This window comes from Sus scrofa, chromosome 6, assembly GCF_054392235.1.
Source record: "Sus scrofa isolate SSC_HxYL_T2T_F1_AM1 chromosome 6, Sscrofa_HxYL_maternal_Yorkshire_Landrace_v2.0, whole genome shotgun sequence".
In the NCBI taxonomy this organism is placed as follows: Eukaryota; Metazoa; Chordata; class Mammalia; order Artiodactyla; family Suidae; genus Sus; species Sus scrofa.
The window spans coordinates 58,371,989-58,396,262 of record NC_139388.1 but is presented as its reverse complement, the minus strand read 5'-3'; the positions used below and the strand labels follow the sequence as shown (position 1 = coordinate 58,396,262).

The window sequence follows — 24,274 nt, the reverse complement described above, 5'->3', positions numbered from 1 at the left end:
GTCCTCGTTGGTGTGCTAGGTCCTGATAAATAAATCAGTCGACACGGGAGCTTTTTGAAATAGTTCTCTTTACCCGTGATCACTGAGTGACGCTTGGGGCAGGGAGGCCGATCAAGAGTCGGGGGCGAGGGCTCCCCCACGGTCCTTCCTCCCCCCGTGCCACGTCGCCCAGTGGCATCGTGGAAAGAGGATTCTCCCATGCAAACCCCGGAGCCGGAGCGGAACGGGGAGCGCAGTTCGGCACCCCCCACCCCCGGGGCACGGACACGGCCACAGCACGGGGGGTGGGGAAGGGCCTCCGGGACACGAGACACTGGGAGAGGGAACCCCGCCCGCAGCTGACCCCAGGCACCGGCGACTGGAAGCGGCGGGGCAGGGCTGAGTGGCACAAGGGACGAGGCTTTTAGCAGCGAGTCCCCCCTCCTCTCCTTTCGGATGAAGAAGGAAGACTTGGGCCCCGCGACCCGGAAGAAGGGGGGCAGCCTCTCCACGCATGCGGCCTGGGAGGGAAGCCCCGCCCCCTTCCCGCGGGGAAAGGGCACCCGTCTCCCACTGGAAACTGATCAATAAATTACAAAGTAGAGGAAAGGGAGGCGGAAGTTTGGGGCGGGACTTCTTCCTGCCCTTTTCTTTCCCCCTCCCAGTCCAGTGCATGTGGTTTGGTCCAGGCCCAGTCCATTTGTGAGGCGGGGACGCGCACTCCCCGCTTATCTGTACAGAAGGTCCAGTCCGCGGCGCGAGCTCCCCCGCAGGCTCTCTCCTGGCGAGACCAGACTCTGGGCAGGAGGGGGAGCAGCCCAGCCTCAGAAAGGTTCTTCCGTCGGAGTGAGGTCACCTGCATTGACGCCAGGCGGTACGTGCAGCTGTGAAGATCCATTGTGCCGCCCCAAACCCCAAGGTTGCCCAGTACAGTCCTCACCTGGAGGCCCACACTAGCAGGAATAGGTCCGGACAGAAACGCCCTCTGCCCGGGAACTTCCAGAAGTCTGGCCTGGAGAGAAAAAGAACAGCAGCTCAGCCTGCAAAGAGCAAGTGTGTGCGCAAGTCGTGCCTGGGAAGCGCGCGCGCGCGTGCACACACACACTCACACACGCCCAGTTCCTCCCCCCAGTGTTTCTCCGATCCTTAACCGTCTGCCCTAGGATTTCGCCTCCCGAGATAACGAGGACTGCCTAGCTCCAAGCTGGTTTCCCTCCCTTCCCCACAGCCTTGGATTCCTCCAAAGTGCCCCAGGTGACACTGGAAGAATTCATTTCTTGCTCTGGAAAAGGGGGTATAGGATTAATCCATTCCACCCCGGAGGAGGACGCTGGCTTATTGGAGTGGTCCATTTGTCATGGGTGGGGGAGAAAGGACTAGGCCATTTCAGAACCCGGAGAGGGAGGCTTCTGGAACGTTGAGTTGGTCCATTTCCCAGCCCCAGGAAGGGGAGGGGAGGAAGGGCTGTCGCATATGGGATCCGCCCACCTTCCGGCTGCAGCTTGCGGAGAGGGAGCCCCGGCGAGCCCAGAGCCCCTGCTGCGGCCGAACGAAAGTTGGGGGGCAACATCTCAGCTGAGTCGGGGGTTACGCCTCGGAGGTCCTTCTCTCGGAACATCTTCCGCCAGGATGGGGAGCGGCTGAAGGACTTGGCGCTGTCCTAGGTAGAGGGGCCGGCAGCCGGTGAGGGACTGGGGTGGTGTTTCGACTCCACCCCTCTCAGGGTCCCGTCCCTCTCTAACCCCGCCCCTTCCCTGGCACCCCCTCCAACCCTAACTGGAGGGCAACGTCAAGCCCCACCCCTTCAGCTCGGAGCCTACAGGTGCCGCTGGGAGTGGAGTCTCCTATGCCACTGCAGCGCCCACCTCGTCCAGCCGCCTGTCTGTGCCCAAGGAGATGAGGTTGCTGAATTCCTTTTCCAAGAGTTGCCGAGCCTGAGGAGGAGAGGTGGAAGAGGGGTCGCAACGTGCAGTCTACGAGATGGGGATGCCCACTATGCCCCGGGCCTAGCGGCTGCTTACCTGTGCATTCTGCGTGGGGATCTGCAGCAGCAAGGCCAGGTCGGAGTAGTCGAAGGTCTCGTCCAGGGCGAGCAGTGCCCCGTGCACCCCGCTCTCCGTAAGATTCGTGGCGAATTCCTTCAAGCCCAGCCCGGACACCCAACCCATGACCCGCTCATTGGACCACACCATGACGTCTGGGGACAGAAGGGACACTCAGCCGCGCCCCTCCTGGGGGCCTAGCCCTTCCAATGTATTTCATCTCTCCACCCCTCTTCCTGACCACGCCCCCATTCTGGCCCCACCCCCTTTTCCCGGCCTTCCTCCCCCTCCCCTATTTGTTAGACCTCCTCCAGCCCTGCCCCAAATCTCCTCTAGCCCTGCCTCCACTTTTCTACTCACCTCGGATCTGAGTCTGACTCTCTTCCCGCCTCCGCTCCAAGTCCTTCCGGTCATAGTTGAGCCGTTTCAGGCACATGATCCCATAATGCAAGCTCACCCTGAGCAGCAGAGACAGTGGAATCACAGAGGAGCCCTCAAGACCCCATTGCCTGCTGCTCCTATTGGGCCCCCCTATTGTCTGGGGTTTTCTGGGAGAGGTGGCAGAATTGCTCCATCGGCTCTGTCCTATTAATTGCTGACCCTCCCAAGAGTTGGCATATTTTCAGCAAGCAGCTCCTATTAGCCAAACGGTGAGCCAGCTTGGTCAAACTGGCCAAGCTGTCTCAGGACTTGGACTGTTCCTAGTAGGCCATCTTATGAGTGCAAGGGGCACAGGAGTCTGGATTTCCTGAGAGTCGGCGCTAAAGGACCTAAGATAGTCCAAGGAATTCCCCAGCACTGGTCCAGTTTGCCAAAGACTCTCTAGGAATGGGGCTTCCCTCCTTGGACTGGCACCTGTTGGCCAGGCAGCCCCCACCTGTGGAAGCTGTCCACCATCTTGAGTTGGCCCCGGAGCTCCTTCTTGTTAAGGTGATCTAACATGCGGGCATCCACCAGCGACTCCATGAAGTAGCTGCGGTACTGGGGCAGCCCCAGGCTGGGCAGCCAGTCGTTTCCCACCCACTCGTGGTTCATGTCGCCATATGCCAGGATCTGGGGCCACGGGCAGGTGGGGGAGGGGTCAGGGCCTCTGACCCCTTCCCAGGTATGTATGAAAGGGTACATTCACCCCCCCCATCCAAGGTTGTTCTTTCTCCATTCCATAGCAGGACAATGGCCAATCGCCGCTCAGGACAGTGGACAATCCAGAATTGTCTCTTTCTCCTTCATAACGACAGCATAGACCCTTGTCTACTGGAAAGTGTGGTCCTTGGACCCACAGCATCACTATCTCTTGGGAACTTGCTGGAATTGCAGAATCTCAATTCTAGCTACTCAATTCTAGGCTACTGAATCGAAAATTCTGCATTCTCACAGGATTCTCAGGTGCTCTGAGATGCATGTTAAAGTTTAAGAAGCACTAGTCTAGCATTGTCCCAACTCGGAACAGTGGATCCACCCAACACCACTACTCCAAGTCAGGACAACGGATTCTTCCAACAGAGCTCTCTCCCCAACAAAGGATAGCGTGGCTATCCACCACTCTGCACTGTCCCGAAAATACTAGGCTAATTGTCTACCTGACCCAGGACGATATTCTGGGTCAACACTAAGCCCTTTACGCCTCTAAACATAAGGAAATAACCCAGACCCTCCCCTAATGGAAACAAAGACCCGACGTAGCTCTTCTACCTCAGGTTAGTTCACACCTCTCCCCTCTTGAGAACAAAATGTAGCTCCTTTTCCCCAACTTCTCAGCCTGACGGGCCGTCCCCTCCCCAAATGCTTTCCCTTTTGCCCAGAGCCTGAAACAGCCCCTGGAGCCCTCGCAACCCACCATAATGGAATGACCCGTGCACCACTATCAATGGAGCAGTCGGGCTTCTGCACCGACCCCCATGAAGCCACAAGGACAGGCCAGAGCGGAGCTCCGCGCAGCCCTCCCCCCCGCCCCGCGGTGGTGATGGAATAATCCGGCGAGGGTGGGGGCGGGGCTCGGAGAAGGAGGGGCGTCCATGCAGCGTGCACAGCCTGTTCATGCGCCCACGCCCCGCCCCGCGCCCCCTACCTGCTCCCAGCTGATCTCCTTGGTCTCCTGACCAGTTAGTGGGAAGAGGGGAGAGAAGGGGTGGGTTAAGGAGCAGGCGGAGGAGGGTGGGAGGGACGAACAGACGGACAGACAGCCACAGACTCCCTCCCACTCCTCCCGAGGGAAAGTTAGTGCCACCCCCAGGGCCGCCGGCAGGGGGCACTCACAGGCTTGGTCGTCGCCGTCAGGGACTCCATCTCTTCGTGTGTCATCCACACGTTTCCTGTGGACTGAAGGGCGAGGGGTGTTAGGGAGATTGAGAGAGGGCTTCTGGACCAGAGAGGGGAAGGAGGTCGTGCTCCTGGAGGAGACGAATCAGGCCTGGGAACACATACATTTCTATGCGGAATAAAATGATAAAATATTAAAAGGCAGTAAATGCCATGGGAAATAAGGATGGAGAAGAGTCTGCCTCCTGCGTAAGAAAGACTGAGGGTTGGGAATAGAGGGGAGGCAAGGAGACCCCACTGCAGGGATTATCCAGTTAAGAGACTGCGGAGCTGGGTCGACCAGATGGACCTGGAGGTGAGCAGGCCCATGATTGGCTATTCTGAGGACAGTAGGCGGAGCCCTGGGGCAGAAAGGGCTGCGATTGGCTCCTGGACACTCACCGTGCGGGAGGAGGCAGGAGCGGAGGGTGAGGTGAGTGAGACCATCTCCTGGATGGCGAGGCGCAGCTTGAGCCGGTGCAGTGGGTTGCTGATGCCGATCTCACGCTGGATCTCCGTGTCTGACAGGTTGGCCATGATGGCACCACTCTTGACATTGGCCCGGCAGGCAGCCACATACCACGCAGGCATGCCTACCCAGAGCTGGACCAGAGAGAGGCAGAGATGAGGGGAGACACACAGAGGTGCGAGAGAGATGGGGAGTGAACGGAGCAAAAGACATTGAGAGAGGGACATGGGGAGACCCAAAAGAAGGGGAATAAAAAAAAAAAAAAAAAACAACACACAGAGATGGGAAGAGAGGCAGAAAAATAGAGACGGAGGATCCCAGAGAGAAACATGGGAAAACACGAAGAGACAGCGACATCAGGACCGAGGTGGACAATGGCCAGAAAGACACGGGCGAGGGGAGAAGGGAAAAGAGCAACGGGAGGATGGACAAGAAGCCTGACCCCTCCGGGGACCTTACCCTCCCCCTCCCCCACCTCTGGGGTGTTTGGCGGGTTCCATCATCCCTAATGGTGGCATCCTCAAAAGGGTGGGGGCTCAACAGTCAGGATGGTTCTGGGCTTCAGTACCTCCAGCCAGGAGACCACAGTGGGCCCATCCCAGGCAGCAAAAGGCAGGCCCTGGCGGCAGGCCTCTTCCAGAAGTTCATGCCTGGGGAAAGGGGGCCAGGGCAGGAGCTCTCAGGGGTAGAGACACCCAGCCCTCTTGGGTGGCCCCCTTTAGCAACCCCCCCCCCCACACACACACAAAGGCACTTTATGAATGTAGAAAACATAGCAAAAGGTTCAAAAAAATTACACAGGAACCTCTGAGATCCTCCCCGCTCCCCGCACCAATCAAGAGAAAAGAGAAAAAAAGGAAGAAGAAAGAAGGAAAGCTCTAGGAGTTCCCAAGTTGCCAAGCAAGTTGAGGAGCCCAGACTCTCTCCCCATCCCGGAATTTTCTTCTCACATATGAGCACCAACCCTCCACACACACACACACACACACACACACACACACACACTCACACTCACTCACTTCCTCTTGTTCCTTCGATCCTTGTCTCCTGGGCCTGTCAGCTTGGCTAGTCCCAGAGGATCAGCTGCCAAGGTCTCATCTGAGGGCGTTCCAGCTGGAGGCAGGGAGGAGCCAAAATTTGGAGAGTCCAAAGGGGAGTCAGAATCTTTGATGCCAGGGGTGGGGGAGGGAGGGAGGATGCCAGGGAAGCAGAGGCCTGGAGGGATTCGCAGATGAGGCCACACGGAGGGGATGATAAAACAGACAAGGACCAATGACACCTCCTGGGCAAGGAATTGGAGAAACCCCCAAAATGGGGCTGGGTTCACTGGGCTGGCCTTGGTAAGCTGGCCATGGTGTGCTGGTAGACGACGACTGGCTCCCTGGGGAAGCAGGGAGCATTTCCTGATTTGTAGCATTTGCCAATTTCCGTGGTGTAAATTACCCCACCAATATCAAGCTACCAATGGGATGTCAAAGCAGCTGATAAAATGCCTAAAAATATAACTAACTTGGATTTCACAAGCCAGACAAGCAGGCGCTAGGAATATCGGGGGCCCTGTCTTTAGGATGCTCCTCCCTCTCTATTTTAAAAAAAATAGGGAGTTCCCATTGTGGCTCAGCAATTAATGAATCTGACTAGCATCCATGAGGATGCAGGTTTGATCCTTGGCCTCGCTCAGTGGGTTAAGGATCTGGCACAGCCATGGGCTGTGGTGTAGGTGGCAGACGCGGCTTGGATCCAGCGTTGCTGTGGCTGTGGTGTAGGCTGGCAGCTGTAGCTCTGATTGGATCCCTAGCCTGGGAACCTCCATATGCTGTGGGTGTGGCACTAAAAAAATTTTTTTTTAATTAGGTAAATGAAATAAATTCCTTTGCCCACCAGTCACTCAGGCAGGCTTCAGTGTGCTGTCTCCTTGTCCCTTCTCCTCCCCTCTGCCTCGGCTGGCCGAGGTGCTAAATGAATTACCAAACTTTGAATGAAGACAGGAAGGAAAGTCAAGTGAATATGTAGAGAGGAAGGAAGGAAGGATTAAAGGCAGCAGGGTAAGGGGCGAGGGAACCAGGGTACTCACCCAGAGAAGAGCTGTCCCGACCTGGTGGCCCCATTCGTCCTTTCTCCTTCTTGCCAAAGAGGCGTCCTATGGACGACTTGATGCTCTTCTTCTTGGGAGCTTTGTGCAGGGAATCCGGGGTGCCCTCACTGGGTGAGCAGGACAGAGTGATGGTAGATCCCATCTGAGATGCCACCACCTCTCATCCCAAGTCTTTTGTCTGCTCCCATCTCATCCTCTCAAGCAAGCGCCTCCCTTTCCCACCCCTTGTCCTTACTGACCCCCGTGAGGGCCCTCCGTCTTCCAGGGACCCCGCCTGCAGCGCCAAGGCCTGGGTCATTCTCTCAAGCCGGGCAGAGCGGGGAGTGGGAGGGGGGGTGTCTCCTGGGATTGCTGGTCCCTCCCCTCGTGGAGCCCCAGCGTCCTCCTTGGGGACATGATTCTGGAGACAGAGAGGCACAGGTGCTAGATTGAGTTTGAGGGGTCACGTGGGCAGTTCCTCCCTGGCTGCCATGTCTACTAGGTGTCTGGGATGCCCCTGATTTGAAGCATCCAACCAGGGATCAAACCCATGCCACACCAGTGACGCAAACCATTGCAGTGACAATGCTGGATCCTTAACCCCCTGTGCCACACGAGAACTCCTGGAGTACCGCTTCTAAGGGTAGCCTAGATTAAGTGGGGGTGGGGTGTGGAACTATAAAGGCGATAAGAGCATCCCCCAGAGCTTGGCAAGCCCATATTTATAGCATCTTAGCTTCAAGCGTCAAGAGCGGGATCTTCTCAGCCTTGAGGAAAGTTAATGAGTTACCGGTTCTGAAAGTAGGAAAGCTGGGTTTAGGGCAATGAAATGGGGCGTAGAGCTCTTGTCCCCTCCACAAAGGTCAAGGCAAAGGACCTAACACTGGTTCTCGAATGTACATTTAGTCACAGAAGCACTTAAATCCTATGCGGAAACTTAATATATAAAACAGGTAAAAGTAAATCAGATCTGATTAAAACACAAGTTAGGGTTCCGGAACCCAGGGGCTCAGCCTCCCCTTTTCCCTCTGCATTGGAACTTTCAGGGAAGGCTAAGACTACTTTTGGACACCGTGGGCGAGGCTGTCACTGCAGCTGTTGGTCAGGGAGCCCTGTTTGTGACCCCACCACCACCACCACCACCAGGCTGAGGAGACTTGATACTCACAGCTTTGTCAGTGCCCTCCCGGGCAGGGCTAGGGGGGGCCAGACGGGGTGTTGAGTGGCCTGAGCTGGGAGGGGAGGGGCTGGCGAGGGTAGAGGTGGTGAGGGAGGGGGGCAGTGAGCAGCTACTGCGGTAGCGGCCCAGGGAGTCCAGGCCAGAACCCGACACCCGGCTCTCCAGCTCCTCTGCCCTTTGTTCTGTTGTCTCCTTCTCCTCTTGAATTAGTCTGAGGAGGGAAAGGAGGAGAGGGGGTGAGGGGACTGAGGCAGACAACGGGAGAGGGAGCCTGGGGATCCCAATGGGTCAGGAAGGCTTGATGGAGCAAAAGTAATTCTGGGGAAGGCACAGCGAGTTCAGAGGGCCTTGGTGGATCCATGATGGCCTTCCAGCTCCAAAGGGAGTCAAAGGGTCATGGGAGACGCAGGAGGCAGTGGGGAGATTAGGATGACGTAATCGGGGTCTGCATCAGGGGAACCCTGAGGACAACCAAGGGGACCTGGAAAATCCTAAATGGATTACTGTGGGCAAGAGGTCACGTTCTGAAGAGGACAGCAAGAGCAGGGTCATAACAAGAGCACGGTGAGATCCGAGACTCTCAGGTCAAGGTTAGGCTCTGGGAAAGTCACAAAGTCAGATGGCCAGTCAATGCCTCAAGTCACAGTGAGTTTGAATGGAAGATGGTTGTCATGTTGATATATTTGCTGGGGCCCTTAGAAAGGGTGTTATTAGATAATTGCTAAATAGGGTGATGGCTGGGGACTCAGGTAGACTTTATGTGATGGAGAATTCTTAAACTGAGAATTTGTGTATCTAAATTAGAATTACATAAGATGGAATTCTTATATCTAAATTGAGGATTCTTGTTATATGAGGTTCTTAGATAGCAAGAGAAATTCTTTTTTTTTTTTTTTTTTTTTTTACTTTTAGGGCCACACCCGTGGCATATGGAGGTTCCCAGGCTGGGGGTCAAATCGGATCTAGAGCCGCCGGCCTACACTGCAGCCACAGCAATGCAAGATCTGAGCCGCATCTGTGACCTACACCACAGCTCATGGCAACGCCAGACCCTTAACCCACTGAGCGAGGCCAGGGATAGAAGCTGCAACCTCATGGTTACTAGTCAGATTCATTTCTGCTGTGCCACAACGGGAACTCCTCATGGGAAATTCTTGGTATCTAAAGTTGAGATGCTCAGGGTGTTTTGGATTGGGGACCTTGTGTTGTGTTGAGATTTTTAGGGTAAGGGGAGTGTCTGGATCCTGGTTACAGGATGCCGTGAAATCCACGATCCAAGGTTCTTGATGTATCGGATTGTGGCTTTTGCTATTTGGGGATGCAGCCTTGGGTGTGTTGGGAAATTGTGAATACTGCCTGAGGGGTATATTATATCTATAGCACATAGGAGACATCTGAGTATTTCCTCAGGGATTCCTGGATAGCGGAGGGAGTGCTGGGCTGGGAGAATTCCCTGAGGATGGGAAGAGAGGAATTGGGCTTCAGCTCAGGCTCCAGAGCCAGAGGGGCTGTGGGCTCAGCTCAGGCGGGGTGGAGCAGAACGGGGCCAGTGCTCACTTGATCTCCTTGTTGATGGCCTCCAGCTGCTCCTGAAGCATGATGGCCAGCGTCTGCACATCGGCCTGACCACTGGGGGAGAGCAGCTCAGCTCCAAACATCCCCTCTGCCTCCTCTTCATCGGAGCCATCCAGCTCCCCAGGGAACGGAGGCGGCATGGACCCCGCGGGGGCAGAACGCTCCCACTCCTGTCTCTGTGTGGGGACAGAGAGAGGCCGGGTGGACAGGGGTCCACCCGCTATGGCTATGCCCAAGTCCCCTGACACGGACAGCCCCCCACACTCTTCCCAGACCAGCTTTCTCTCTCGATGGCTCCCTGTTCTGCACCGCCCGTGACCCCGCCCCCTCCCAGGATGCTACACCCTGGGGCTGTTCCCCCAAACCCAACCCTCTGCCCACCCCATCATTCCTCTGGAGTTCTCACCAGGCGGCAGGATGTCCCCGTGAAGAGATATGAGGCAAGTGGCGATGACGGAGTTGTGGAAGAAGGAGAGAAGACAGTGTGAGGCTAGGGGACCCTGCTTCTCGATTCAGTCCCCTCCCAGAGCCCTGCGTATAGAGCCCCATCCCCCCTTCCCGCGCTGCTCTCTCAAGCCCTGCTCAGTCCCAGCCCCAGAAGCGGCTGCTGACCTTAGAGGGCTCGTCCTTGACCCCCGACCAGCGGCCCCTCTTGCTTGCCCGGCCACTGCCAGCCCCATAGGGGTCCAGGTGGGTGCCAGAAGGCAGTGTGGGCGCCTGAGAGTAACGGAGCTCCAGGGCACTGCCAGGGAGAGACCTGCAGGCATGGAGAGGGCCATCCGAGACCAAGGGGTCAGGAAAAAGAAACAGAGCACCGGTCACGGAGGAGAGCTTGAGGACAGGGGACCCGGGGGAAGGATCTGAAGTCAAAGGTCGGAAAAAGGGTCTGGGGTCAGGAGTCATGAAGGCAGCGGTCAAAAATAAAAGGGATGATGGAGTTCCCATCGTGGCGCAGTGGTTAAGGAATCCGACTAGGAACCATGAGGTGCGGGTTCGAACCCTGGCCTCGCTCAGTGGGTTAAGGATCCGGCGTTGCCATGAGCTGTGGTGTAGGTTGCAGACGCGGCTCGGATCCCGCGTTGCTGTGGCTGTGGTGTAGGCCGGCGGCTACAGCTCCGATTCGACCCCTAGCCTGGGAACCTCCACATGCCGCGGGTGCGGCCCTAGAAAAGGCAAAAAGACAATAAATAAATAAATAAATAAATACATACATACATACATACATAAATAAAAGGGATGAGTGGAAGTCTCGGGACAAGGAGTGGGGGTGGGAGAGACTTGGGGTCAGATGGGATGAGCTTGGCCAAGGGGGCTCCCTGAGCAGAGGTATTGTCACCTGGAATAGGAGGATGGTGGCCTCCCCCGCAGCTGGTCAATCTCCATCTGCATCCGCTCCATCTCTGCCAAGAGCTGCTCCTGCGGGGAGGAGGGGGAAGAGGCGGGGTCAGAACCTGCCCCTCCCACGATGATCAGCCCCTCCCAGCTAGGCCGGTTCTAACCCCAGCGACACCTGCTCCAGGGGCCAGGTCTTCATCCTCCCAGCACCCTCCCCCAGGCCTCTTCCTACCTTTTTTTTTTTTTTTCTTTTTTTCCTGCCTTTTCTAGGGCCGCACCTGCAGCATGTGGAGGTTCCCAGGCTAGGGATCTAATCAGAACTGTAGGCACCGGCCTACACCACCGCCACAGCAACGCGGGATCCGAGCCATTGGTCTGCGACCTACACCACAGCTCACGCCAACACCGGATCCTTAACCCGCTGAGCAAGGCCAGGGATCAAACTGGCAAGCTCATGGCTACTACTCAGACTCGTTTCCGCCATGCCAAGACAGGAACTCCTATTTTGTTTTTTGTTTGTTCGTTTTTTGTTTTTCTTTTTTTTGGTCTTTTTAGGTCCACACCTGCAGAATATGGAAGTTCCCAGGCTAGGGGCCAAATCAGAGCTGCAACTGCCAACCTACTGCCACAGCCACAGCAACACTAGATCCGAGCCACGTCTGCGACCTACACCACAGCCCACCGCAACACCTGATCCTTAACCCACTCAACAAGGCCAGGGATCGAACCCGCATCCTCATGGATCCTAGTTGGGTTCATTACCGCTGCTCCACCACGGGAACTCCCTCCCTACCTTGTTGAGCAGCAGCTCATCCTGAAGCTTCTTCATGTTGGCGATCTCCTCGCTTAGCGAGTTCTGTGGGGGACAGGGGTGCAGTGAGGGGACAGAGCCTGGAAGCAGCCTCTAGGGCACAGAGACAGGCCTGAGGGGACCCCAAGGGCAATGGAGGGGGCTGAATGGTGAGCTGGAGGGGGAGAAGATTGTGGAGCCGAAGATGAATTGGTGAGGGGGCGTCTCAGGGAGCCCAGAATTCAGCGTACTGTGTAACCTCAGAGGATCCAGAGTCTGAGGGCCAGGGAAAAGTCAAGAACTCAGGGTACGGTGGCCCCTGAATTCAGCTCCAGGGTGTTTGGACTAGAAGGAATGGTGGTCCCAGCCACAGAGCAGTCTGACAAATTCAAATTCGGGATGCTGAGACTTGGAGAGATCTCAGATAATGCTTGGGGGAAAGGCCTGGGGCCCCCAGATTCCAGCTTATGGGCGGCCTAGGATGGGGTGCACCTTCTCCTCCAGTGCCCCCATGCGCTCCTTGAGGTGAAGCTGCAGCCGTTCGTTGGACTCGCTCAGCAGCTTGTCCACCGTCTCGGACAGCCGCTTATTGTGGTCATCGTTCATCTTCTCCCGCTGCCGGGCCTGCCCAGAGGAGAGCAGGGCAGAAGGGCTCCAGCTTAAAGCCCCGCCCCTGGGCGGAGCTCCGTCCTCCCCACCCCTACCCGAAGCCCCGCCCCTCCATCTAGGCTCCTCCCCACAAGCCCCACTCACCCGCTGCAGCTCCTGGTTCTTCTCCTCCAACTGGGCCTCCAGCTGCCGCAGCCGCTCCTCAAAATTTCCGTGACGTTCCTCAGCCTAGAGGATAGAACTCTTGACTACGGGGCTTTGACCCGCTGGGACCACGTCGGGCTCCAAGCCCCACCTCCTCCAAGGCTGGTTTCCAGGCCCCGCCCTGGAGCTCAGGCTCCTCCCCCACAGGACTCCTGACCCCGTACTTGCGATTCAGAGCCCTGCCCTCTTCTCCCGTCTACAGGCCCGTCCCTTTCTCGGTTCACGGTCCACCCATCCTTTCAGTCCAAACTAAAGAACACCACCCACCACCCAACGTCCAGGCCCTTCCTCCCCAGGTCACGTCCCATTCCTAGACCCCAGGCCCTGCCCTTTTCTGCAGAAACCAGGCCTCAGGGCTCCTATCGTCCAGACTCAAGGACCCGCCTCCTCCAAGCTCCACCCCCTGACCCCAGAGACTGAAGATCCAGCCCCAGGCTTCCCCTCACCACGTTTCTTTGAGTTTGTTACTTTTTTTTTTTTTTTTGTCTTTTTGTCTTTTTGCCATTTCTAGGGCTGCTCCCGCGGATATGGAGGTTTCCAGGCTAGGGGTCGAATCGGAGCTGTAGCCACCGGCCTACACCACAACCACGGCAACGCGGGATCCAAGCTGTCTGCAACCCACACCACAGCTCTCAGCAACGCCAGATCCTCAACCCACGAGCAAGGCCGGGGATCGAACCCGCAACTTCATGGTTCCTAGTCGGATTCGTTAACCACTGAACCACGACAGGAACTCCTGTTTTTTACTCTTTAGGGCCGCACCCGCGGCATATGGAAGTTCCCAGGCTAGGGGTCGAATAGAGCTGTAGCTGCTGGCCAACGCAGGATCTGAGCCGCGTCTGCGACCTACACCACAGCTCACAGCAACATCAGATCCTTAACCTACTGAGCGAGGCCAGGGATGGAACCCTCAACCTCATGGTTCCTAGTCGGATTTGCTTCCGCTGCGCCACGACAGGAACTCCTCCCCTTACCTTGTTGAGCGCAGCCACACGCTGGGCCAGCTGAGCCTCTATCTCGGGCAAGGTCTCCGCCTTCTGCAGCGTCTGCTGCAGCTTCTGCTTGGCATCGTCCAGCCACTCTGCCAACTGACGGCTCTTCTCTTCACTCTGGGGGACACAGACAGGGGGAGGGGAGGAGCTAGGTCACAGGGGCCACAGCCTCGCCCCCATCGCCCCTCCCCGGCTATGCCCCCCACCTGCCGGTACAGGGACTCCTTGCTGGCCAACTCATTCTCCAACTTGTCGTTGGCATCATGCAGAGATGTGGCCTCGCGCTGGGCACTCAGATAGCGCTTCTCCAGCGTCGTGATTCGCTCCTCCATATCCTCTCGCTGCGCCAGCGCCTGCAGAGGTGATACAAGACCACGTGGACTCCAGCTCCCAGAAGGCCCTGAGGGTAGTAGCCCTGGCTTAGAAGCCTGGTTCAGGCACCCCAGGGTATCCTGGGAAATGAAGTCCCCTGTCCTCTGGGCGTCAGAATGATGGAACCGCATCTGCCAAGAACTCCCAGGAATAGCCAACCTGATAGTTAAAATGGTGATACAACCCCTCCCATAAGCTTCTGGGGCAGTACTGGCTTAGACCCTCCTCATATGGATGACCTAAGACCCATGGAATGGAAAGTCTCCACTCTTCTTGTCCCACTTGCCTCACAAATCCAGGCCATAGATTTTTTAGCAACTTCTGGCATGGCTCAGATTTAGAATCACAGAGCATGTGCCCTAGGGCCTCATAGGAAACAAAGGTCCCTTCCATCTGGGAGGAAACATCTCCTAAGAGCCCCAAGGGTAGCACAGGCCTAAGCTACCAGAGAAGGTGCTCCAGGGTCTCATGGGTGATGGACTCCTGTCTGGGAGCCCGCGTGCTGAGACCACACTCCCAAGAGGCCCTGGGGCCATCCCCACTTAAAATCCCAGGTAAAAGCCCCAGTGGATGATGAAAACGAAAATGCTCATTCTTCTTTCTCATCCAATGCCTTCAAGAATCCATGCCCTATATTTCCTAGCAGGTCCTTGAGTGGGGGAGTTAAGATCAAGGAGCCTCAGCCAGGATGGGGCGAAATTCAGACAATTAAGAAGTGCAAGAGGAGAGCTCCTGTTGTGACTCAGAGGATATGAATCTGACAGTATCCATGAGGATGAAGGTTTGATCCCTGGCCTCGGTCAGTGAGTTAAAGATCTGGCATTGGCATGTAGGTCACAGATGCAGCTTGGATCCAGCATGACCTTGGCTGTGGCTATGGCTGGAAGCTGTAGCTCTGATTCGACCCCTAGCCTGGGAACGTCCATATGCCACAGGTACAGTCCTAAAAAAGCACACACACAAACAAAACAAAACAAAACAAAAAAAAACCAAAAAACAAAAAACAAACAAACGAAAAAACAAACAAAATGTGCAAGAGAATTTCCCAGTGAAAATGTAATAACTATGACCAGTTACTGGGCATGCCTACCATGTATGTGCCATGTGCCAACCCTTGGACAAGTCATAAATCCCATTTTACAGGTGAGAAAACTGAGGCTCAGAGAGGAGAAGAATCCATACAGCCTGGGGACTGAATCCAGGTTCATGAGCTCTGTGACTATGGGCAAAGGGGGACAGGGGGGGTTAGGGGAAGGGGAGGGACAGAGGGCAGCCCACCAGGGGCTCCGGCCTCACCTCCTTGAGGTCGCGCTGGAGCTTGGCGTTAGCTTCCTCGGCCTTACCCAGCTCCCGGTGGGCGGTGCCCAGCTCCTCCTCCAGCTGACTCATCTGGCGGCACAACACCGCCAGGCGTTCCCGCAGCTGGCACACCTCTGCTCGCTGCCGCTCCAGCGCCTCCTCCAGCTCCGCTGTGCGCCGGTTCGAATCCCCGCCAGGACCCAGGCCATTGGCAAGGGTCTGGAATGGGGACAGTGAGGGAGGAAGGGGCAGAACTCAGAGTGTCGAACACAGAGATCGAAAGGGAATGCAAGGAGAACACATCTGTGAGGGGGCATCAAAGATCAGTAAAGGCCACGGAGGTCACAAAGGTTAGTAGCTGACTTGAATCAGAGGTCAAAGGCCAGGCAGGGTCTTAGGGCTTCAGATGTCCTAGGATCAGTGAGAATCCTACCAAACATTAAAAGGGCCATCACCAAGTCACAGGAACGGGGACCAATGAAGGGCAAGAGGAGAGAAAGACTTCCACCTCTTACCTGTCCGTCTCCATCCTTGCCCGGCTCCTCCAGCCCCGACCGGCGCCTAGACAGCTGCTCCCGAAGACTCAGAGTCTGGCAACGGGAAAGAGATATCAGGGTAAAGGGGGCCCTAGAACCCCCGTTCTACTTCCCACTGGCTCTGGTTCTGCTGGGGCCACCTCCATCCCACAGTCTGCCCTTAGACCCTGTGCCCACTTTTTATCTCTCCTTAGCGGTTCGCCAAGGAGCAAACTCACCGTTATTCTTAACCTCAGCCTCCTCCTGGAGGTGTCTCTTTAGCCCTGACCTTCCCCCACCCTACCATTTCCTCCGCTGTCAATTCTGTCTCTTAGCCCCAGCCCTGCTTTATTCCTGAGTCTTGCAGCCAAGGGGCAGTACCCCCCCTTAGTCCTGCCCAGTGAGTGCCTCCTTGGCAACCTCACTGGTTCTCTCCATAGTCCAACCCGGCTGGTCATCCGCCCTAGTCCTGTCCCTAACAGATTCTGGGACCTCCCCCCCCAATCAGCTCCACCCCATTGGTAGTTCTTTAGTCCCGCCTCCTTCTTGGCCACGCCCCCACCTCTTGATTACTCAGCTCCAACTCCTCCTCTAGCACTGCCACTCTCTCCAGGGCCATTCGCAGCCGCTCCCGGACCTGGGGATGGGGGCAAGTTAGTGAGATGGAGATCAGACCCAGTTGAGAACAAGTGAAGCAGAACACCTTTGAGACGGGCCTGATAGAGCAACATCAGCACTCCGCTATTTATAACAGTATGCAGCCTCGACCAGCAACCAAGGCAGCCTCACCCACTGGAATCCCCCGTCCTAGGACATTTTATCACCTGCTCAGGTTCCAATCTGCGTAGCTGGTCTAAATCAATTACAGTCAACATTCTCCCCCTTTGGGACATCCCCAACCAATCAGAGCCAGAATTTCTGCCATTCGAGTCAGCCCTGAGCAACCACGAGTTTCTGTTCTCCAGGCTCTTCTGATTCTCATACCTTTTCATCCAGGGCCTTGTGGTGCTCGAAGAGGGATTTTAGAGCCTTGAGTACCTCCACCTCTGAAGAGACACCGCCCGGGGACTGGGCCTGGCGCTTCACCACGGTCATGCGCAGTGACCTCTCGTGCCTGGACACCAGGCACTCCAGGTGTTCCAGGAGAAGCTACAGGGATAGGGCACCGGGCCAAGGAAAAAAAGCCAAGGGAAGAGAGGCAGAGTAGAAGAGGATTCAGACAGGTGGCAAGGGCACAAGGAAGAGGAGGAGCCAAGTAACAGAATATGGAGAAAGACAGGTTAGGAAAAGAGGGATATGGATGTAGGGGCGGAGTCAAAGCAAAGAGTGGTACGGGATCGAGAACAGTTATGGAGATAGAGGAGGGGACATGGAGGGGACCCGCCAGAATGTGGGACCATGGGGACGACAGGAAGGCGAGAAGGGAAAAAGATCCGTCAGGCTGCACCACCCGGGCCCCGCCCACCATACTTAGGCCCCGCCCCCAAGGCCCTCACCCGCGTGTTGTTGCGCTCCGCTTTCAGCTCTGCAATTTCTTCTTCCCGTTCCAGTAGCTGCTCCCGACATAAGTTCAGCTCCTTTGTCAGAGCTGCAAACTCCTGTTCAGATATGAGCAGGATTGGGACCATCAGGTCAGTTTTTTCCCCATCTCCCTCATTCCATAGGACTGGGAAGTCTGGAGGCCCCGCCCCTACCAAGCCACGCCCCTTTAGTGACTCAGGTCCCGCCCATCACCGACCGGCAACTCCCCCCTCTACAAGCGCCAAGTCCCGCCCCTTCCGGACGGCCCTCCCCGAGCCTTCGCGGGTCAGGGCCCTGCCTCCCGCAGGCCCCGCCCAGGCCCCGCCCAGACCTGGGGCAGCGCGATGCTGAGCTGGCGCTGCAGCGAGTCCTTCTCGTGGCCCAGCTCGCGCAGCCGCAGCTGCGCGGTAGCCAGCCCGTCCTGCGCCTCGCGCAGCGTCTCCAGCAGGCGCTCGCGCTCCGTGAGCATCGTGACCATGAGGCGCTCCAGCTCGCCGCCCGCCTCGTCCGGGCCCAGCGCCGAGCCCCGCCGGCCATCCTCGCTGATGGTGGGCATCACCTCGCACATCATGGCGGCGGTGCTGGCCTGCGGGCACGGGGAGGGGGCAGGGAACCGAGAGCGGCCTCGTCAAGGCGCAGGCAGGATACTACCTAGTGAAAACTGAGGCAGGACAACCCCAGCACTCAGAAGACACTGAGGCCCATGATCCAGTCCGATCATGGCACAGGAGAAACTGAAACCCATTGCTCTCAGGAAACCAGGCCCGGTCACCCGGGTGAGTGCATCTGGGGGGACCAAGGTCAGACTCCATCAGGCACTGGCAGCATATCTGGGCCCAGCCTAGTCAGAGAACCCGAAGCCAGGTGACCCATTGCCTGAGGAGATGTGGACAATTCAGCCTGCTTATTCTGGCCCTGCTAAGCATCCCCCTCAACCCGCTGCGTGAGTGAGACCACTCAGGCCCAGGAGAGAACCAGGCCTTCGCGAGGCCACAAAACCAGGGTCACAGAATTAGGTCACTGATACATAGTTAGCTTTATAAAGCCCAACTCCTGCCTCCTTCAACTTCCCGGATATCTAGAAATCTGGACACCAGCTGCAGGAGAATCTAAGGACCTACTCCATTTCTCTCTCTCTCTCTCTTTTTTTTTCCTTTTTCTTTTTAGGGCAGCACGAGGCATTTGGAAGTTCCCAGGCTAGGGGTTCAATTGGAGCTATAGCTGCTGGGCTACACCACAGTCACAGCAACGCCAAATCTGAGCCACATCTGTGACTTATGCTGCAGCTTGTGACAACGCCAGATCCTTAACCCACTGAGCGAGGCCAGGGATTGAACCCGCGTCCTCATGGATATTAGTCAGGCTCTTAACCCGCTGAGCCACAATGGAACCCCACTCCAAGCAGGGGAAAAAAAATGGAGGGGGTCCTGCAAGCCATCTATCTCCACTACAAAGGAGCCCAAGATCCAGTTCCCTTTCCCCCAGGTCACAGGAGTCTAGGTCCCCCTGTCCCTTCCCTCCCCCGGACCAAGGTGTCTGAGCCTCCGGCTTCCCCCTCCTCCATCCCCCCCACATCCCCCTCCTCCCAGGACAGAAGAGTCTGGGCTTTCAGGCTACAACCTTAGACCCAGAAATTCCAGCCTTCGGATTTTTCCTCCCTCAGAACCCAGGAATCCAGGGCCCCAGGACCCAGGAGTCCGGGTGCATATGAGCTGTGGGCGGAGATGAGGCACTCCCTGACACACATCAGGTCGGACAGGTCCAGCTGGCCCTGCTGAAAGCAGGAAGGACTCTCACTCCGTTCCCCCTTTCCTTCTGTCCCTTCAGGCAGAGGCATAACCGGTTCTGAGAGTGGATAATTCCCAGCCCCACCCAATATTCGGACTATGTTCAAAGCCTGGGACAGGGGCCTTGGACTCCTGTGAGGAGAGGAGGGGACTGCGGGTCCTGGGACCCAGGGAAGAGGCATCTGGGGGCCTGTGCCTTAGGGTCTTTGAAGAGGTGCATCCGGGAATCTAGACACCTGAGTCCCAACTCAGAGGGCAGATTCATGAAAACATTTACAGGAGGACCAGCCAGCCTTAGGCCAAAACCCAACATGGTATCTAAAACTCAGAACCCGGAGTTCCCTTTGTGGTTCAGTAGAAACGAATCCGACTAGTAACTATGAGGTTGCGGGTTCGATCCCTGGCCTTGCTCAGCAGGTTAAGGATCCAGTGTTGCCATGAGCTGTGGTGTAGGTTGCAGATGTGGCTCAGATCCCGCGTGGCTGTGGCTGTGGTGGAGGCTGGCAGCTACAGCTCCAATTGGACCCCTAGCCTGGGAACCTCCATATGCCACGAGTGTGGCCCTAAAAAACCAAAAAATAAATAAACAAATAAATAAATAAAACGCAGAACCTACTCATTAGATGCAACACAGGATAGTTTAAGGAGGCTGTTCTAGAACTTCAAATTCACTGAGAAGGAAACAAAATTCACCAAGGCTGGGTAGAGAATCGGGAAAGCCACTGGCTTGAAGACACAGCACGGAGCACAGAAAGGACAATTACAGTGCACTTGGGGTAGGATCCACACCCAGGGCCATTTAGAGGAGCACGTTCTAGAACCCAGGACTGGAACCTTGACCTAGTCAAGAGCAATCCAATAGCTTAAAAGAGTATCAGCAGGTTAGGGATCCAGCATTTTCACTGCTATAGCTCAGGTCGCTGCTGTGGTGTAGCTTCGATCCCTGGCCTGGGAACTTCCACATGCCACCAGTGCAGCAAAAAAGAAGAAAAGTATCTGGATCATCTTGGAACCCCAAACACAGACGGGAAAATAATGATATTCAAGAAGAGGCCTAATGAAATGCATAACAAATCCACTCAGGAGACATAATCTAGGACTCAGAACCTACCAGGGTGAGGGTATAACACAGAATACAGCAGACATCACATGCATGGCTTCATTGTGTGTCTAGATAATGCTAGAGCTCAGAAGGCAGACACTATGCTCTAGAATTCAGAATATGCCCTGGGAGTTCCTGTCGTGGCGCAATGGTTAACGAATCCGACTAGGAACCATGAGGTCGCGGGTTCGGTCCCTGCCCTTGCTCAGTGGGTTAATGATCCGGCGTTGCTGGGAGCTGTGGTGTAGGTTGCAGATGCGGCTCAGATCCCGCATTGCTGTGGCTCTGGCGTAGGCCGGTGGCTATAGCTCCGATTGGACCCCTAGCCTGGGAACCTCCATATGCCGCGGGAGCGGCCCAAGAAATAGCAACAACAACAACAACAAAAGACAAAAAGACAAAAAAAAAAAAAAAAAGAATATGCCCTGGAGGCAAAGAAAAACCTAGAAAGTAGCAAGGAGTTTGCCTGGAATTTAGAATTGCCTGGGGGAAGATGCAGAAGGATGCATTCTGGGAACAGAGAATTTACTGGCATAAGGAGTGAGCTGGCAAAGGAGATGGGGGTGGGGATGTTCTAGAAATGAGGACGTTTCTAGGCTGAAAACTCCAGAAAAGGAAAGAGCCTAGAGCACGCTTAGAATGCTCAAGTGGCAGATGGACAAAAAACCCACGATCCATCAGGGGGACAAGTTCTAAGCCAAGGTCCCCCTAGGGCAAAAGATGGACACAGGACTTGGGACTGGAAGGGCCTAGAACGTAGACCCTATGGAAGACATAATGTATGACACTTCAATGGGGATCCTTGAGACCTAAGGCTGTAGAATCAGATGGAAGCTAAAGTAGGGAAGAGCATTCTAGAATTGATAGCACAATTTAAAGTTTAGAGCACATATATGGAACACACACATTCTAGTACTTAGAGTGCCCCTGGGAAGAGAAGGGAATCTAGAACAATGCCAAGGATGTGGCTAGAATGTAGAACACACCCAAAAGGAAATTTTGGCAGGAAATAAGAAGGACCATCTTCTAAAAAAATGGGACATGTCTGAGAGGGGGAGGATGGGGATCAGAACCTGGGTTGGGGAGTTCCCTGGTGGCCCAGTGGGCTAAGGACATGGTGTTGTCACTGCTGTGGCTGGGGTTCAATCCCTGGCGCCAGGAACTTCTACATGCCTGGGTGCAGCCAAAAAATAAAAATAAAAAGGAATTTAGCTTGGAAGCATTGTCTAGATATTTGAATCTACCTAGGAAAAGCCATACCTAGACTTGAACATCTAGCCTAGAATTTAGAACATACCTTGGGTGAAGAAGGAACAGAGATGTAGACTGGGAGTGTTCTAGGCCTCAGGAAGAATCTAGAACATGAAGCATTGCCAGGGCACATGTTTAGCTGGGTATGTGGAATGGCAGACAGTTCTCGATCATGAAACAGGATGCATGTTTGGCTTGTCAGCCTGAGCATGTACATGAAGGATGGAGCATCACGCTATGAAAATGGGATGGGATCCTGGAAACATCTCAAGAGGCTGGATCTCAGGGAGAAAGGAGGGAACTCCAGGGAGCCTGGAACCTGAGATGGGGATACAGCAGGGCTTCTTCAAGGCCGCCAGAGACATCCAAGCTGTTGGCCTGACATCTGGGGCCCTAAGAGCTAAGTGGCTAGGTTCTTGCGGGGAGGACAGAGTGGGGGGAACTGGATTCTGGAATCTTTGGGGAGACAAAGGACAGGAGATAGAAGTTTGGAGCCAGAGTCCTTGTTGGAAGGGAGGGCAGGGGTAAGATGGCTTTGGTGGCAGTACAGAAGTTGGGGTCCGAACTCCTGGATTCCCCGAGGGGAGGCAGGACCAGGGACAATGTGTGTAGGTCTCCAAGGGGGAGCGAGAGAATTACATTAAGAATTGCATTCTGAGTCCCTGAAAGGGAGAGAGTCATGGCGCCTGAATCTCTAAGGGGGCAGATGCTGGGGTGCCAGGAGGCTGGATATATTTGTCTGAGGGTCTCTAAAGAGGGGAAAGGCTAGGAAACTAGATTCCTAGATCCTGAGGGGGTGAGGGCTACCAGCCGGGGGCCTTTCGCCAGAGGAGGTGAGGATTGACAGGGCTTCCAGAGCCGGGTGGGAGCTGGATCCCCGGATGCCAAGATCCCTAAGGTGGACCAGGCAGGAACATTCAGAAGCTCTGACTCCTTAAGAAGCAGTTGGGGTCTCTGAAAGCTGGGGTGCTGAGGATGGAGCTGAGATCTTAGCCAGCAGAACCCTGAGGCCCCGGCGCCCAGGTCGGGGAGGGCCCGGGTATCCCCGGGTCAAAGGCGCGGCGGGGGGGATCCCCGCGCTGCCGGCGCCCCCTCCCCCGGCGGCGGCAGCACCAAGAGATGGGGGAGGCGAGGCTGCCGAGAACGGTGACCATGGACAGCTCCAGAGCGGGCCTGTGTCCAGGGCGGCCGCCAGTCCGGCCTGGACTGAGGGACTCGGCCGGCTGTTCAAGCCGGAGGACCGGAGATGGGCAGACGGGGTGCACCAACGGGGGACTATGCGGACGCGACGGGGGGGGCGTCCGGCCCTAGCTGGGGGAGTCTGACACAGCCGCGGCCGGTGTCTGGAGCTGCCAGGTCTGGGCCGAGGAGGAGGATCTAGGTCCAGGGGGGGTATCCAGGGCTGAACTGGGAAATTCAGGCTCCTGGACCCCGGAGGAGGCACAAGGCGGAAATACGCCTGGGATTCTAGGGTTCTGCTGGGGACTCTGAGAGCCGGGAGGGGCATGCCTGAGTCTCTGGGTTCGGGCTGTGATATCTGGGCTCTGAGGTCCCCGGGGATGAAGAAGGGAATCCAGGTTCTTGGGAAGGTGGGGGAAGCTCGGTGAGGGGTCCCCGGGGTGGGCGCTGCCAAGCGGGCCGGGCTGGGCTCTTACCTACCTGGTCCGCGGCGGCTGCGGGCGGAGCTGGGCTGCAGGAGGGACGTGGGGTGGGGTGGGGGGACCGGGCGGGGCCCCTGGCGGCGGCCGGGGCCCGGATCTGTGGCTCCGGAGCCCTGTCTCCGCCGCTCGCGCGGGCTCCGCGTCTCTTGCTCCGGCTTAGGCGCTGGGGACCCCTCTCCCCTTCACGGTCTCGCAACCCTCTACCCCCTAAAACAGCCCCCTGCCCCTGTCACCGTTCAGCCTCCCCCCGCGAGGCCGCAGCCGCCAGATCCAGGGGCGCTCACCAGCGCCCCCCAAATCCCACCTTCCCCCGCCAAAAAATTCCTCCTCCCTCCTCCCCCCAACCAGCTCCCAGGCGGTCATGGCCCCTTTAACAGGAGACTGACAGACGGCGCCGAATGGCCAATGAGAGGAGGTGTTGGCGCCGGCCGGCGGTTAAACCCCGCCTCCACACTGGCTGGGCGGGGCCGCGCGGGCGGTGAGCGGGAGGCGGAACTCAAGGCGCGTGGGCCAATAGGCACGCGGCGTGAGGCGGCTGGGGCGGGAGGCGGAGCCCGGCAGGGGGATGATGTCACCTGGAGCGAGTGGCGCGCGGCGTGGAATACGAGTCGCGACCCTGGATTCCGGCTCTGGCGCTCGCCGGTCCTTACCCCGCACGGGACAGGAGGGTTGGGCGGGCGGCGAGGTGGGAGTAAAGGATGGGTTTTAAGGCGCAGGAGGCTCCCGGAGACACGCGTTTGGGTTGGAAGATGGGGTGAAAGCCGGGTCGACGTGCACCTTTTTCTGCACCCCTTGCGCCCGCCTCGGGAACTGCACGTGGCATCCCCCACCCCCGCCTCCCACGCAGACGATTGTAGGGCCGGCAGGGCTCCCCCGGCGGACTAGGCTGATGGTTCGCTCCGCCCCGCCCACACCGAAGCCGCCCACTGACTCGAGCAGAGTTTTAGGACTCTTCTGTCCGACCAGTTACGGAGGAAGGGGGCTTGGCCCCTGCCCTCAGGATCTTTGAGGGGTAGGGGCTACTGTCTGCCGACCCCCGCACTCAGACCCCGACTGGGTCCCAGCCGCCGTCCTTGGACTTGTCGCTCCGAAGCCGACCTGGGGAAAAGTCTTTAGCTCTGCTCTTAGAATCTGAAAAGGTCTTCAGGGTCTAGTCTCCACCTCAGCTTCTCTCCCTCCCCATCTCCAGACACTCAATCCCCCGATGCAGGACAATCAC

At 56.7% G+C, this 24,274-nt stretch overlaps 1 protein-coding gene across 16 annotated transcripts; it reads right to left on the bottom strand.

Moving 5' to 3' along the window:
• Positions 1–51: 51 nt before the first annotated feature.
• PPFIA3 (PTPRF interacting protein alpha 3) lies at positions 52–23,860 on the bottom strand. Of its 16 annotated transcripts, none has more exons than XM_084961331.1 (31): positions 23,050–23,389; positions 21,441–21,498; positions 17,586–17,840; positions 17,230–17,331; positions 16,718–16,882; positions 16,296–16,370; positions 15,734–15,808; positions 15,216–15,437; positions 13,754–13,900; positions 13,530–13,664; positions 12,496–12,579; positions 12,235–12,366; positions 11,746–11,808; positions 10,954–11,033; positions 10,230–10,374; positions 9,600–9,787; positions 8,031–8,253; positions 7,123–7,283; positions 6,863–6,990; positions 5,808–5,901; positions 5,357–5,438; positions 4,722–4,922; positions 4,278–4,340; positions 4,090–4,116; positions 2,899–3,074; positions 2,382–2,479; positions 2,001–2,176; positions 1,845–1,913; positions 1,468–1,639; positions 920–991; positions 52–835 (listed from the first exon to the last, which is right to left on the bottom strand). In XM_084961331.1, exons 3-30 carry the CDS (start codon positions 17,823–17,825, stop codon positions 933–935), a joined length of 3,582 nt encoding a protein of 1,193 aa, XP_084817457.1. In that variant the 5' UTR covers positions 17,826–17,840; positions 21,441–21,498; positions 23,050–23,389; the 3' UTR covers positions 52–835; positions 920–932. The 16 variants fall into 16 exon arrangements, with proteins under 16 accessions (XP_084817457.1, XP_020950377.2, XP_084817459.1 ...); XM_021094718.2 differs by having other exon boundaries at positions 23,054–23,389; XM_084961333.1 differs by lacking the exons at positions 21,441–21,498; positions 23,050–23,389 and adding exons at positions 19,921–20,470; positions 20,610–21,316 and having other exon boundaries at positions 17,586–18,451.
• Between the last annotated feature and the right edge of the window lie 414 nt (positions 23,861–24,274).

Excerpts from the sequence above, each read along its gene's own strand:
- PPFIA3 (XM_084961325.1), bottom strand. The coding sequence starts at position 21,611 with ATGTACATGCTCAGGCTGACAAGCCAAACATGCATCCTGTTTCATGAT. Across the intron at positions 10,375-10,953 it reads CCACCATCCTCCTATTCCAG|GTCTCTCCCTGGCAGTGCCC; the intron begins GTGACAATACCT and ends CCATGCCTGCAG. Across the intron at positions 3,075-4,089 it reads AGGAGATCAGCTGGGAGCAG|ATCCTGGCATATGGCGACAT; the intron begins GTAGGGGGCGCG and ends CCGTGGCCCCAG.